Source organism: Sapajus apella, unplaced genomic scaffold, assembly GCF_009761245.1.
Source record: "Sapajus apella isolate SASKATOON/1434 unplaced genomic scaffold, GSC_monkey_1.0 scaffold119, whole genome shotgun sequence".
NCBI classification, from domain to species: Eukaryota; Metazoa; Chordata; class Mammalia; order Primates; family Cebidae; genus Sapajus; species Sapajus apella.
The window spans coordinates 824,500-840,638 of record NW_022437059.1 but is presented as its reverse complement, the minus strand read 5'-3'; the positions used below and the strand labels follow the sequence as shown (position 1 = coordinate 840,638).

The following is a 16,139-nucleotide window of genomic DNA, read 5'->3' as shown; positions in this document are numbered from 1 at the left end:
TTACAGGCGTGAGCCACTGCACCCAGCCTGTGTTCTCTGTGTTTATGTGTGTGGGCACAGCAGCTCAAACCCTGTTGCTATAAATTTTAGGTACTGACAGTCAAGGAGGCTTGGGGGCTGTGCCATAGGTGGAATGGTAGTTGCAGTGATTTGCCTCTGAAGCCCTATCCGCCAGGCTTTTACCAGGGCTCCCCACTACCTTAGAAAGGCAATTGGAAGGCCGAGGGTGGTGGCTCAAGCCTGTAATCCCAGCACTTTGGGAGGCCGAGGCGGGTGGATCACGAGGTCAACAGATCGAGACCATCCTGGTCAACATGGTGAAACCCCGTCTCTACTAAAAAAATACAAAAAATTAGCTGGGCATGGTGGCGTGTGCCTGTAATCCCAGCTACTCAGGAGGCTGAGGCAGGAGAATTGCCTGAACCCGGGAGACGGAGGTTGCGGTGAGCCGAGATCGCGCCATTGCACTCCAGCCTGGGTAACAAGAGCGAAACTCCGTCCCAAAAAAATAAAAAAAATAAAAAAATAAAAAAAAAAAGAAAGGCAATTGGAAGGCCGAGGGTGGTGGCTCACACCTGTAATCCCAGCACTTTGGGAGGCCGAGGTGGGTAGATCACCTGAGGTTGGGAGTTTGAGATCAGCTGACCAACATGGAAAAACCCTGTCACTACTAAAAAAATAAAATTTAGTCGGGCATGGTGGTGCATGCCTGTAATCCTAGCTACTCGGGAGGCAGAGACATGAGAATTGCTTGAACCTGGGAGGCAGAGGTTGTAGTGAGTCAAGATCATGCCACTGCACTCCAGCCTGGGCAACAGAGTGAGAATCATTCTCAAAAAACAAAACAAAAACCACATCTTTTCATCCTGTTAAAAAAAACAGCACAAGCCGGGCGCGGTGGCTCAAGCCTGTAATCCCAGCACTTTGGGAGGCCGAGGCCGGTGGATCACGAGGTCAAGAGATCGAGACCATCCTGGTCAACATGGTGAAACCCCGTCTCTACTAAAAAAATACAAAAAATTAACTGGGCATGGTGGCGTGTGCCTGTAATCCCAGCTACTCAGGAGGCTGAGGCAGGAGAATTGCCTGAACCCAGGAGGCGGAGGTTGCGGTGAGCCGAGGTCGCGCCATTGCACTCCAGCCTGGGTAACAAGAGTGAGACTCCGTCTCAAAAAAAAAAAAAAAAAAAAAAAACAGCACCTCATGGTTATTATGACTTAGGTTTCTTCAACTCTGAGTACCATCGTCACTGAATTTTTATGGTCTTCTTGAATTCTTTACATCTGTCATTACATACTCCCTGTCCCCTCATCCCCACAGTCCTCCTGGAGGCAGCTCCCTCACAGGAGCCTGTGTGCTCTCCCCGACTCCAGGTTCATCCTCACTTTTCCTCCATGCAGATTACCAGTTGACCAGTGCAGAGCTCTCCTCCTTACCAGCCTTCAGTTCGCCTGGGGGGCTGTCGCTAGGCAATGTCACCGCCTGGCAGCAGCCACAACAGCCCCAGCAGCCGCAGCAGCCACAGCCTCCACAGCAGCAGCCACCGCAGCCACCGCAGCCACAGCCACAGCAGCCTCAGCAGCCGCAGCAGCCACCTCAGCCACAGTCCCACCTGGTCCCTGTATCTCTCAGCAACCTCATGTGAGTCCTGGGGAGACTCCATGTGAATGTGTGGGAAGGGAGAATTGAGGAGCGGAAAGAGGAGGGGCCTCTGGGGAGCTGGGTTCCCTGCAGGGTTCTAGCGGACATCCTGTGAGGATGTGCACCGCACAGTCTGTTAGGCAATAGTGACAGCGCTGGGGTCTCTTGGACATGCCAAGGAGGCTCACCCTGAGCCCCTTCCATGAGCTAGCCCCAGGGTAGAGGGTGGGAGGTGGGGGGGGGCCTGGGTTGCAGAAGATGACACAGGATGGAAAGAGAACTAATATTTCTTATTTCCCTTTTCTTCCCTTCATTCAACCCTCTTCTGATCTCTCTCCATCCAATTGCCTCTCCCCCACACCCCATCCCCCATATTCTTATCCTCTGTTCTCTCTCACTTTCTGTCTGGTGTCCTTCTGTCACTCGTTCTGTCACTCACTCCGTCTGTTTCTATCCCTTGTACCCCATTTCCACTGCTTGCCTCCAGCCCGGGCAGCCCCCTGCCCCACGTGGGTGCTGCTCTCACAGTCACCACCCACCCCCACATCAGCATCAAGTCAGAACCGGTGTCCCCAAGCCGTGAGCGCAGCCCTGCGCCTCCCCCTCCAGCTGTGTTCCCAGCTGCCCGCCCTGAGCCTGGCGATGGTCTCAGCAGCCCAGCCGGGGGATCCTATGAGACGGGGGACCGGGATGACGGACGGGGGGACTTCGGGCCCACACTGGGCCTGCTGCGCCCAGCCGCAGAGCCTGAGGCTGAGGGCTCAGCTGTGAAGAGGATGCGGCTCGATACCTGGGTACTGTAGCATCACCTCTCCTGTCTGCCAGTGTCTGCTACACCCAGGGACTGCCCCGCGTGCCCCCAACCTGTTTTGTTTCCCACTCAAGAGGCCTTGTGGCCGGCTAGCCCTTCGCCAGTCCTTCTAGGGCAGCACCAACACCCCTTCACTCCTGCCAAAGGCCCGTCTTCTCCCTCCCTCCAGCATCAGTCCTTCTGCTCGATGACTGCCCCTCCCCCACAGCTGGCCCTGCCACTAGAATCCCGGCCCTATGGGGAAAGGGGAGTGGGGGGTGCACACCCGTAGCCTGGGCCACTCCCTCACACCCCCTTCTCCATCTCCTCTCTTCACAGACATTAAAGTGACGGTTCCCACTCCCCTCCTCTCAGCCTCCCTGATGAAGAGTTGACAATCTCACCGCCCGCCCTTCCCTGCCCCGGGCTCCTCCCGCTCGACCCCCACCTCCTTTCTTGTGCTCCATGTCCTGTTGACGGTTACATTTGTGTATAATTATTATTATTATATTATTATTATTATTATATTTTTTTTAATTTGGATTCTCGCTTTGGAGAGGGGGATGCTCTCATCCCCTTTTTCTGTCCCCCCCACCATTTTCACTGGCTGGGGGGCTCTGTTTTTCGCGGGAAGGGGGGACACTTTGCACGTTGTACACATATGCTGCAGGAAGGGGGTGCGGGGCCCGATAGGCCTTGGGGAAAGGACAGGTGCCGAGCCCTGCATGTGGAGCCCTCCCACCCCATCCCCCAGATAGAGGGAAATAACCAAAAAACTACCAAACAACAAAAGAAACCCACACTATAGACTGAAACCCCAAAGTGGGCTTGACGGGTGGGTTTGTGTCTCAAGGGGAAAGTGAGGCAGAGGTTCTGAAAAGGGTCTCTGTTTCTGGGTTCATGTGGCCATAGGCACATGGAGCAGAATACTGAAGCCTGGCCCCCAAATGCCCTGCACACACGTGCCACACCTGTGCTGATTCTTGTGTGTGCTGCACCCCCAAGGTGTGTGGGTGCTGGCTGAGCTTTGGGCTGGGAAGGCAGCCTGGGGAATCTGAGGCTGGGGATGGGTTCGAGGTGAGGGCCTCTCTGGAAGCACATTTGGAGAGAAAGACAGAGCCATGAGGAGAGGGCTGTGGAGGGCAGAAGGGCTAGGCAGGGGGCAAATCGGGCCCCTCCCTTCCCCAGCTTTTCTCTAAGATATACAGTGCAATAGCTCCCCGCCCCTCGGTTGATGCCAGCCCTGTAAAGCTGGCCACAATGTGCAGGGAGAACCGGGAGAGGGTCTTCAGTGAGGTGGCTCGGGGCGAGAGTTGGCCTGGACCTCCCTGGGGTGATCCAGGCCAGAGCTCTTTCATCGGGGCAGGTGTGGTGAGGGGATGTCCTTGGCCTTGCACGCACACTACCTGGGGGAGTGGACACTGGGATGGTCTGTGGGGTGGGAGGTCCGTAGAGGGCCCACCTCCCTCATTCCGCCTCACCCCCTCTCCCTAGCTTCTCCTGTTAGCTCCTTCTGCTCCTGACCCCACCTCCTTGCTCTTGGTGCCCCCATTGTCTCTCGCTACCTCCTTGTCCCACCACCTCTAGGCCGCATCCCACCTTCCCTCTTGGCTACTGTAATTGTAAATAGCGACCTTTGGAAAATGTTAGCGGTGTAACAGTCCAGGAAACTGTTTTTTGTTGTTGTTGTTGTATTGATATGAAATGAGATTCTATTTTTGTCAAAGTATATTGTAATAATAATGACTCAAACGGCCCGTACTGTACAGACGAGATTCTTCTGCTGTTGTTCTTGCTCCCCTCCCCTCCTCTGAGTCCGCCCCTCTCTGCTGCCTCCTCAGCGGGGCAGTGGGCAAGGGGCCCAGGGGGCAGCCGAAGCACAGAGTCCTGAGACCTCAGGCAGGATCGTTGATTAAACCGGAGGGGGCAGGCCCCCAGCCTGCTCTCTAGGACCACCCCCCGCCCTAAGGGGCCTGGCCTGGGGTGACGTGGGCAGACAGACTGCACCACTCCTTCACACAAGCCCAGCTCCTCTGCCCAAGGGGTGCGGTGCTCCCTTGGGGTTTCCTTCCAGTTGGAGAGTAGAGTTAGACAAGGCCCAGTTTTGTTAGCCGACCATCTTTGCCCACCTCTATGACCCAGCCTCTTGCAGTATTTCCATACTTGATGCAGGGAAGGAACCAGAGCAGAGGGGCCTGTGAGCACACATGTACCTGTGCTCATGAGGACATCTGGTATTTATGTGTCTGAGTGTAGCTTTGTATTTATGTGTGTGTGCGTGCGTGTGTCTGGTTGCATGGGTGTACCTTTGTATTTATGTGTGTGTCTGGTTGCACGGGCGTGCCTCTGTGTGTCTCTGAGCCTGGCTGGGCGTGTGTGTGAGTCTATGTGACTGGAGCTCTTGGGGTATCTCTGCGTCTGTGTGTGGCTGGTGTGTGTTTACAAAGGGACGGTTGGCTGTTCCAGCTCCACACCCCTGGCTTCAGCTCTCTGACCCCCACTCCCGTCTTCCCTGCTCCTTTCCTCGAGCTCACCCTCAACTCTGACGCATTGAACTGCAGTTGGGGGAATTGGCAGTTGGCCCTCTGTGCTTCTCCCTGCAGCCCTACCTCTGCCAGGGCCTCTCCCTCCAGGGACTTCTGCTTCCACCCACAGTTGTCCACTTAGTCGCCCACACGTGACACACAGTTCCTGGAGTACCCTCTTCCCCTAACCCCAGACCTGCTTTCAGAGTGAAACTCAAGTCCCTTTTCCTCCCTGAAGCTTCTCCCTCAGCTGAGCAGTGATCTGTTCTTACTCACTCTTAACCCCAACCCGCTGACAGGGTGGGGACAGCACATCCAGCCTTCCCACCTCTCCTGCAGGCATCTAGAGGGAGTTTCAAGAACTGGCAAACCTCGATCCAGGCCTTGACAGAAGCCAGGGTGTAATCTTGTTCATTCATGCATCCGCAGAGCCTCGCCCAGTGCCTGGCACATAGTAGGCGCTCAATAAATGCTGAATGGGTGAATGGTTGAATGATAGGTGCTCAGTAAATGAATGACTGGCCTTCCCTTCTCAGGCTGTTCCCACCATTAGTCTGCCCACCTTTCTAGGCTGGGCTTGGCCACCATTAAACACAGGGCCCCTGCAGTTCACGGTGCAATATTCACCAGTTTTGCCCTCTGCCTCATAAAGGCAAACCTGGCTTTTGATTACCATGTGTGGATGTTTCTGTGTCCTTTCTTCTCTGTCCCTGGGGACGGGGTGGTCTGTGAATATGTGACATTTCTGCAGTTCAGTATCCGAAGGTTTCTTTAGGGGTAGGGGCTCCTGGGCGGCCAGATGACTGGGTCCCTGGGACGCCAGACCTCAGATGGGGACTTAATGTCTTCTTCCTCTCAAGCCAAATTCGCCTCCACCCACTCACTCCCTTTGAAAAACTGGGCATTTGCCAAAGTAACCACTGGAGTCATCTAATGGCCCTCCCCTCCCCAGGTTTCCCACAGCTTTCAGGGACAGTGGGCAAGAGGACCCCACCACCACCACCACCACCTCAGTGGAACACACCATCCTACCCCTCAACAGCACACTCAGTGCAGCGAGACTGACCCCTGACCCCTTCCCAGCCCTCCCCATCTTGGACAGGAAGGAAGTAATGCACCTTCTCTTGCTGATTATTTATTTGTTTGGAGAGACAGAAATGTAAAAGTGTATCTAGAAATATCTATATCTATATATTTTTAACTGACTCTTTGGAATCCCTTGGGGTGGGGTGAGGGGTAAGTTTAGGCTTTCTTGGGAGGGGAAAGACAGGGAGCCTGGGAACTCTGTGTTCTCCCCTCTGCTGCCTCTCCCCACCCCTTAAAGCGGTTGGTAGAAGGAATGGCATTTGTATGGGGGGAGGGAGGCTGCAATGGAGAATCTGGATTCTCTCCTCTTCCCCATTCAAGTCCCAGAGGGAGGGAGGGGGTGAGAAAGAGGAAGGGAGGGGCAGGACGGGCCATGGAGGTGCCCCACCCCCACACCTGACAATCACCCACACTCCTGGGGCTCTTCCTGGGTCCTGGGGCAGGGAGAGTCCAAGTGTGAGGCTGTTGATTTGTTTTCAATATTTCTTTTCGTGCTGTATGGTGATGCTTTCTTAGTATTCTACACAATAAGAAAAGACAAAGTCCTCGAGATTCTTATGAGTTTTGTTTGAAAACTCTTTCACTATATTTGTTGTAAAGAGGTTTACTATTAAAAGAAAAAGAATACACGTTTCTGATACTTCGGCGTGGGTTTTGGTTTCTTTGGTGCGGCTAGGACGGGAAGGAAGGACTGGTGTGGCCCCGTCAGGGTGAGAGGCAGCACTTCACCTCAGCAGGGAAGAATCGGGGGTGGCCTGCAGGGCAGGGCACTTCCACATGTCTCAGGTGGGGTTTTCAGGTGAGAATTTCTTCTAAGTGTTCTGTCAGAAGGAGGCAGCCCCAGCCCCGCACTACGGAGGGGTTGCCCAGCTAGAAGCCTCAGGAGGGATTCTGGGACACAGAAACAGAACCACCACCCAAGGTTGGGTTGGAAACAGAATGGTGTTGGGTGTGGGACTGTGGCACTGTGAGGACCTTTGCGGAAAGCCTTCCTCTGCAGAGACTTGCCTGGGCACCGTGTTATGCACAGGTGGATTCCACCCTCATGGTCCTCACAGCATGGTTCCCTACAGCAGGGGACGCCACTCTTGCCCTTTTAAAGTGCTTTAACAGTGCCAAGGAGCCTCTCTCTCCCCTCCTCACACACCCCAAAGGACCACATGACCCCACCATGCCCTCCAGCCAGGATGGGCTGCCCTTAAACTTGCCTCCTTGACCGGGCACGGTGGCTCATACCTGTAATTCCAGCATTTGCAGATCACCTGAGGTCAGGAGTTCGAGACCAGCTTAGCCAACATGGTGAAACCTGTCTCTACTAAAAATACACAAATTAGCTGGGCATGGTGATGGGCACCTGTAATCCCAGCTACTTGGGAGGTTAGGGCAGGAGAATCACTTGAACCCAGGAGGCAGAAGTTGCAGTGAGCTGAGATCTCGCCATTGCACTCCAGTCTGGGCAACAGAGCGAGACTAGATTCCGTCTCGAAAAGAAATAAAAAACCTGCCCTCATACTCAGCACAGTAGTGCCCTGGGGCAGATGCAGCGGCTGTGGAGGAAAGCAGATCCGGCTTGGCTCCCTTTGAAGAGGGTGTGGCTGCTCTTCTCTACCTAGCCCAGGTGCTGCAGAGGCGAAATGTGGAGTTCGAGGGGCCGTATACAAATGGCAGAGACAGGCCTACAAATGCCTAAAACCTGGGAGGCATGGGTAAGGCTGTGGGTGCTGCACAGGTAGCCCGTTATGGGAGCACATAGGAGTAAGGCTTCATCCCTTGCGTTTCTGCAAAATGCAGATGACCATCTGTACTGGTCCTGCTTCCTTCATAAGGTCATTGCAGTCTCTGCCCCTCACTTCTCCTTCAATAGGGGCAGAGAGGAACGATGAGCTGAGCAGGAGGGGCTTAAGAGGATACCACCCTCCAGATAAGGCTCCTTGTTGGTTGCCTGTTCTCCTGTAGCAGCTTCCAAGATGACCTCCAATTATCCCTGCCTGGTATTCATGCCCTTGTGTGGTCCCCTTCCACAGTGAATCATGGTTGGTATGTATGTGCAATTAAAAAAGACAGAGTGGCTGGGCGCAGTGGCTCATGCCTATAATCCCACCACTTTGGGAGGCCAAGGAAGGTGGATCACCTGAAGTCAGGAGTTTGAGACTAGCCTGGCCAACATGGCGAAATCCCATCTCTACTAAAGATTAAAAAATTAGCCAGGCGTGGGACACATGCCTGTATTCCCAACTACTCATAAGGCTAAGGCAGGAAAATCGCTTGAACCTGGGAGGTGGAGGTTGTGCAGTGAGCTGAGATCACGCCACTACACTCCAGCCTAGGTGACAGAGTGAGACTGTCTCAAAAAAAATAAGGGAGAGTGATGGCATGTGACTTCCAAGGATAAGTCATGGCTTCTACTCTCTCCCCTCTTCCCCTCTCTATTTGCCAGATGCCATTCTGTGGGACACTTAAGTAGCCCTGTGGAAAGGCCCACATGGCAAAGAAGCGAAGCCTTTTGCCAATCACCATCTGAGTGAGGTCACCCTCTCCTCCATCATAGTTCCCCAAATTCTGCAGACGTTGCTACAGGTGAGAGCCCACTGGTAGTGTTGACTCTAGCTCACCCCCAGCCATGAAGAGAGGACCTTTCTCTATGGTGACCAGAACAGCCCTGATTCTAACACCCAAATCCCGAGCAAAACCACTCTCTTCTGCACATCTGCTGTCGGTTCCTCAAGACTGGCCTGTGCCTCCTTCCTTGTAGGCATTAGTATTTCCCACAAATACTTCCTGTTCTCTTCCCTTCCTGGACACACAAAAGGCTATGCATCCCAGTCCCTGTATAGTCAAGTGGGGTCACTGGACTAGTCATTATAAGTCAGCAGCCTATAATGGGAAATAACGTGTGTCCCTTCTGAAATGCAGCCAGGGCCTGATTCTCCAAACATTCTTTCCCTGTTGTGGGAATTGCAGAAGCACATGTTGAGGAGGAGTGCTAGCAGATCAAAGCAGCCCGGATTGGTAAGCTGCCCTAAGGTTTTATCCAGCACCAGAGTGGACTTTGTGTGAATAGAAAATAACTGTTATTTTGTTAAACTACAGCGATTTTGAGCACTGTGTTTGCAGTATAACCTATCCTGACTGATACAGGATTCCTCTCACACTTGGACAACCTTGAAGCCTTATCTACTGTAAACTCCTTATTGGTGTGATACAAGGATCTCTGAACTTGCCATAGTCCAGAAGTAACTGGTTCAACTTCTCGTCCTGCCACTTACCAGCTGTGTGGTTTGGGCAGTCACATTCTCCTTAAGCTTGTTTCTGCAAAACAGAGCTAATAGCTGCCTGTTTTCTCTTATCCCCCACCTTCCCCTTCTCCAACGCATCCTCCCCATCTCTGGCCCAGCTCTGATCATCTAACACCTCATGGTTCTCCACTACCCACCATCTAAAGTGCTAACTCCTTGGCCTGTGTCCCAAGGCCTTCAAAGAGCCAGCACAACCTTTTTTCCAAGCTTAGTCCATATGGCTCCCTGTGCATCCCGTGGAGTCTAGGCAGACCAGACAGCCCCATCCATTCCCCGACAGATCCTTTGTGGTATGGCTCATGCCATAATCTGTCTGAAATGCAACAAACATTTATCAAGCACCTATACTGTGAAACCTTGTTAGGCACTGGGGACATACGAATGAGATAGCTCCTACCTCCAGGCAACACAGTCTGATGGCGACAAGAGACTGAACCAACAGTCTACGCTTGAATCTGTGTTAAATGTCACATAGAAAGACTGTAAGTGGGGTTCTGGGATCAGAGACGTGGCACACCCAAATGCAAACTAATGGAAATGAGAGGAGGCTCCTTGGAGGAAGAGCTTAAGCTGGATTTTGAAGACATATAGGAGTGGCCTGGGCAAATGAGGGTAAGGAAGACATTCTTTGTAACAGGAATAGCACATAAAGTATAGAGAGACTACGGTGGCTTCAGGAAATCAAATACTGTGGTGCAGGTCAAAGGAACAGCACACAGAACCAAAGAGGTAGGCAGGGGCCCCAATATGAAAGGCCTTGATTGCCAAGACTTGGATTTTATTCTGCAGAAGATATTTGGTCATCAAAAGATTTTAAATAGAGGAAGGACTCGGCCACATTTGCATTTCAGAAAGCTCCTGCCAGTCAAAGTTCCCCTCTGACAGTACACTGAAAATCAATTGGAAAGGAATGCTGCATTGGAGGCAAGTGGCCTGTCAGGAACCTCTACAAGTAGAAATAGAGCCTACACCCAAGGAAGGCATAGACAGAAGGATGGAGAAGAAATGAGTTTCGTAGATACTGAAGAGAATACTTACTGCTACTAGTCGAAGACATGAAAATAGATACTCGATCTGGGTGAGAAGAGGTCTAGCAAAAAACTGCTCTACATGCCTATTTATCTGCCACCCTTCCTATCTTTTACTCCTACAATTTTCCCGTCCTTAAATTCTTCCTGATTTCTCTCCCTCCCCTGGTCCTGCCCAGCTGGCTGTGGTAGCCTCCAATGAAGTGTCTTAGGAATCTGCCCCTTCTTTATAGCACCTACCCAATTTTACCTGGAAATTTAGGTACCACTTTCTGTTTTCTCTTTACAACCAGACTGAAGCTCCCAATGGCGCACACCTGTAATCCGAGCACTTTGGGAGGCTGAGGCAGGTGGATCACCTGAGATCAGGAGTTCAAGACCAGCCTGGCCAACATAGTGAAACCCTACTCAGGAGGCCAAGGCAGGAGAATTGCTTGAATCCAGGAGGCGGAGGTTGTAGTAAGCCAAGATTGCACCACTGCACTCTACCCGGGGGGGCAGAGCAAGGCTCTGCCTCTCAAAAAAAAAAAAAAAAAATAGAAAAAATGCACTGTTCTGCCCATGTTTGTGTCTGGCTCCATGCCTGGCACACAGTATGTATTCAGTGGGGCTAAAATGAGATAATGCATGTCGAAGTGCACTCAGTAAACTGTGGAGTGCTACAAACCCTATAGATTTTTAAAAATAATACTCAAGAGCTCCTTACTGTTTCCTCCACTCGCATGGCATCAAAAAGAAATAAAAAGTTTAAAAAATATTTAATAAGTAAATAATAAGAGCATGTAACTTTTTGCAGCTTCTCCATTTCAGCTGCAAATCAGCTTCTGAAGCAGCACAGATCCTTAGGGTCCCAGTTGCCTGGGCTCAGATATCGGTTCACAGAAGAATTAGCACCCACTGGCCTCCTGCACCCAAAGAGGCAGCTCTTGGTAGGCGGGAAGCAAAGGGTGGTATTCGTTTCAGCCAAGAAGGCCAGACCAGTTCTCTGTAGCTCATGTTCTTCTGACTCACACCCCTCAGTCCCATGGGCTGAGTAACTTTTCCAGCCTTGTGATTGTGGAAACTTGTTTCAGAACAGCGGATGTGGAAGGGACACTGGGCGAACCCACCCCAGGTTTCAGAATGGCTCGCGTGTTACTGGAGCCAATACAGCCCACTCGTATCTGTTTGCAGTCTTAAATCACTGTGTCACTGCCTGAAGTCCATTCCCCTACCCTATTTCACAGTTGGTAAAGCAGAGGCCCAAAAGGAAGAGGAGGCGCTAGGAAGCAGCCTCCACACTTCTCCCTGCTAGGTCTAGTTCAGATCAGCCTCGGGGCTCAGGATTTAGTGCTTCCAGTCGGACGGATTTACGTTTGACCCTTCCTCCCCTCCTTCCCCCACCCCCCACCAGCCCCGCGCCACCTTTGCTTTGTACTTGCTGCCAAGTGTTTACAGTTTCTAGGGCCTAGCTCCGGCAGTTCGTCTGGTCTCATAAACTGCGGTCCCCGCCTTCGCAGGGGAGAGTCACTCCTATTTACTGCGCATCAGCCGCCACGTGCCCCATAAAAGCTGGTGACAACGCCGCCGGCCGGAGCGGGGAGGGAAGGAACCCCGCCTACGGGAGTCACGAGCCCACCAAGCCCCGCCCTCACGTGACCTGCGGGGCCCGTCCTTGCCCGTCTCACTACTTTCGGCGGAGACCGAAGGCTGGCGCCGGCCGTGTCGCCCAATCCCTGCCCTGCCAGCATGAGACAGGCGGGGACAAGGGAGCGGTTCCGGGTTCAGAAAGAAAATCTCCATCTAAGGCAAAGCGGTAAAAAGGAGGTCGAGGGAAGGCAATAAAGTCACTTGTTTAATCTCCTCAATGCTGTAAACTCCCAGAAGGCAGAGATCACCATATTCCTAAGTGTATGGCACACAGGAGGCACTCAATAAATGGCTGATTGGCAACTGGACCTCGGACCCTGCTCGAATGCAGCGCCAGTCCTGCCGCCCTGCGAGCAGCCCCCTCACCCCTCTCCCTGGCGCCCTTCCAGCTGTGACACGGCAAATGAGGCAATGGTTCCGCCAACCAACACTTCCAAGCCTGCGACCTGCGGCACGTACAGGATCCTCAGTCGGCTTGTCTACACTGCAGTGGGCGCGGACAAAGACCCCAATCCACTCTCCGCGCCCCTGCCGATGGGCGGGAAGCGGAGCCTCAGCCTCACCCCACTGGTTCTTCTAGTGACAGACGGAATTATCAGCCAACCGCAGCCTAGGCAGGACGCATGCGTACCCATAAGATGTGCCCCTACATGGGGAAAAACAGCCGAGAGTCAATTTTGGCTGGGTTTCGCCAGGTCTTCCCGGAGAGGGTGCGCATGCGTAAATCTAACGCCTCCTCCAAATCAAACGCGCTGCTCAGTTCGAGGGAAGACAGCGCCCTCTGTCCTCCTGGCTGTTTTCCGGAACTCCTAACCTCAGTCAACACTGCCTTGCGACCTGGCGCTACCTTGGAGATCCAGCAGAAAGGAAGCATCTTGGCTCCTGCCTCAGGGGTGATGCGACGGTCCCCAAACACAGCGAAGTCTTTGGCCTGGGTCTTTGCGCAGAAGCCCTAGGAGCGGGATATCAACGATGGCGCAAACATTGATTTGAGGAAGATGCTTCGCAGTTTACGAAGTGCGTTATATTCATTGTCTCAGAGGTTCCTCACAAAAAACCCTCCAGATAGCAGATAGGTTGTCAAGTAAAGAAGCTGACACTTGGCCGGGCGCGGTGGCTCACGCCTATAATCCCAGCACTTTGGGAGGCCGAGGCGGGTGGATCACGAGGTCAAGAGATCGAGACCGTCCTGGTCAACATGGTGAAACCCCGTCTCTACCAAAAATACAAAAATTAGCTGGGCATGGTGGTGCATGCCTGTAGTCCCAGCTTCTCGGGAGGCTGAGGCAGGAGAATGGCTTGAACCCAGGAGGCGGAGGTTGCGGTGAGCCGAGATCGTGCCACTGCACTCCAGCCTGGGTAACAAGAGCGAAACTCCATCTCAAAAAAAAAAAAAAAAGAAGCTGACACTCAAGAAGGTGAAGGGGACAAGTCCGAGGACACTGCCTGTCAAGGCGAAATGGCCTGGAACCCAGGCGACCCAACTGCACATTCTGTGCTCTTTGTTTCTATTTTATTTATTTATTTGAGACAGGGTCTTGCTCTGTCGCCCAGGCTGGAGGGCAGTGGCGCGATCTCGTGGCACAGTGGCGCAGTGGCTCACTACAACCTCCATATCCCAAGTTCAACCGATTCTTCTGCCTCAGCCTCCCGAGAAGCTGGGATTACAGGCACATACCGCCACGCCCGGCTAATTTTTTGTATTTTTAGTGGAGACGGGGATTTCACCATGTTGGCCAGGCTGGTCTTGAACTCCTGACCTCAGGTGATCCACCCACCTCAGCCTCCCAAAGTGCTGGGGTTACAGCGTGAGCCAACGTGCCTGGCCCCATTCAGTGCTCTTTTGCCATGATAAGCAACTTCCTTGCTCACCAAGGAGCTTGTGTTTATTGATGTAATGGCACATAAGCTCAAGGAAAAGACAGTTTCAGTCTTTTTTTTTAATCGACAATGAGTGCTAGAGGCGTTCCGAAATGGGAAAGATCACTTTGTGCTCCTGTGATCTGAGAAGACTGCACGAAGAAGATGAGACTTGGAATATGAGTACAAAGTACGTAGTTGGAGTGGATCAATCTTAAGAACAGGCCAGGCAAGGTAATCCCGGCACTGTAACCCCACGCCTGTAAACCCAACAAGTGAGGCCAGGGCAGGAAGATCACCTGAGCCCAGGAGTTCCAAAACAAGCAAAATTAAGCAATATAGTATTTACATATATATGATAAAACTTTGGGAAAAGCGGCCGAGCACAGTGGCTCATGCCAGTAATCCCAGCACTGTGGGAGAACGAGGCAGGCAGATCACCTGAGGTTGGGGGTTCAAGACTAGCCTGACCAACATGGAGAAACCCCATCTCTACTAAAAATACAAAATTAGCCGGGCGTGGTGGCGCATGCCTGTAATACCAGGCACTCAGGAGGCTGAAGCAGGAGAATCGCTTGAACCTGGGAGGCAGAGGTTGCAGTGAGCCAAGATTGCCATTGCATTCCAGCCTGGGCAAGAAGAGTGAAACTTCATCTCAAAAAAAAAAAAAAAAAAAAAAAAAACCCTTTTGGAAAAGGCAGGAATGATAAGCACAAAATGTATTAATTGTTACCATAGAGAGATTGGGGATGGGAAGAGAAAAGACACACAGGTGGATGCCATTGGTAATGGTCCAGTTTGGGGGCTAAATGATAGATTTATGGGTATGCATCTATGTATATAACACATATATAAACTATAATTATTCTTTCTATGTATAAAATGTAATATAAAAGATGATAATGGAATCATAGGCCCCCAAACCAGTACATTACATAGTTGAAGAGAGGGAAGGCCGGCCCTGCGTGGTGGCTCACGCCTGTAATCACTTTGGAAGGCTGAGGCAGGTGGATCGCTTGAGTCGGGGAGTTCGAGACTAGCCTGGGCAACATGATAAAACCCTGTCTCTACTAAAGGTACAAAAATAAGCTGGGCGTGGTGGCATGCACCTGTAGTCCCAGCTACCTGGGAGGCTGAGGTGGGAGGATTGCTAGAGCCCAGGAGGTCTATGCTACCGTGAGCCAAGATCACACCACTGCACTCCAGCCTGGGTGGCAGAGTGAGATCCTGTCTTCAATCAAAAAGAGAAAGAGAGAGAGAGAGGGAAAGCCTTATGTGTATTGCACTTGGTTAAAGAGCATTTCTATGGTTTTTTTGTTTTGTTTTTTGAGATGGAGTCTCACTCTGTTGCCCAGGCTAGAGTGCAATGGCATGATCTCGGCTCACTGCAACCTCCACCTCCCAGGTTCAAGCGATTCTCCTACCTCAACCTCCCAAATAGCTGGAATTACAGGTGCTGCCAACATGCCCAATTAATTTTTGTATTTTTAGTAGAGACAGGGGTTTCATCATCTTGGTCAGGCTGGTCTCGAACTCCTGACCTCATGATCCAGCCACCTTGGCCTCCCAAAGTGCTGGGATTACAGGTGTGAGCCACTGCTCCCAGCCAGTTAAAGAGCATTTCTACAACTTTATACCAGGTAATTCACAAGAAGGCTTCAACGATCTCCATGTTAGAGATGAAACAACTCAACTAAAAGTCACTTAAAGCCGATGGGGACCCTGTGCAGCTATATATCCAGTGTCCCAAGCACGGTATCTAGCACATTAGTAAGCATGTTTTGTAGGTGAATGACAGAACTTTCTAATTATCTTGGTGTCTGCTAGTGAAATGAGCTGGCTCTGAAGGTAGAGTCCCCTGCACTGCTGCTAGCTGACCATTATCAGGATCAGAAGTAATATAGAAGCAATTCTCTCTTCAGCAGAAGTTTGGATATAGATAACTTCTAAGGTTCTTTTCAACTATAAGGCTCTATGGGTCTTTCAGTGGCTGAAGGCAAAACCACATTAAGTTAATAAGTCTGGGACCGGGCGCGGTGGCTCACGCCTGTAATCCCAGCACTTTGGGAGGCCAAGGTGGGTGGATCACGAGGTCAAGAGATCGAGACCATCCTGGTCAACATGGTGAAACCCCGTCTCTACTAAAAATACAAAAAGTTAGCTGGGCATGGTGGCGTGTGCCTGTAATCCCAGCTACTCAGGAGGTTGAGGCAGGAGAATTGCCTGAACCCGGGAGGCGGAGGCTGCGGTGAGCCGAGATCGCGCCATTGCACTCCAGCCTGGG

At 52.0% G+C, this 16,139-nt stretch overlaps 1 protein-coding gene across 6 annotated transcripts in view; it reads left to right on the top strand.

The window, feature by feature from the left end:
* Window positions 1–6,682, top strand: part of MEF2D (myocyte enhancer factor 2D) — a 36,417-nt gene extending 29,735 nt beyond the window's left edge. For 5 of the 6 annotated variants that reach the window (XM_032260650.1, XM_032260647.1, XM_032260649.1 and 2 more), the window contains 3 exons: window positions 1,401–1,641; window positions 2,129–2,435; window positions 2,771–4,201. In XM_032260650.1, the coding sequence (XP_032116541.1) occupies window positions 1,401–1,641; window positions 2,129–2,435; window positions 2,771–2,782 (560 nt within the window). In that variant the 3' untranslated portion in view covers window positions 2,783–4,201. Of the gene's footprint in view, window positions 1–1,400; window positions 1,642–2,128; window positions 2,436–2,770 lie in introns of all 6 variants that reach the window. The other variant, XM_032260644.1, reaches the window with a different exon arrangement.
* The last annotated feature ends 9,457 nt before the right edge of the window (window positions 6,683–16,139 follow it).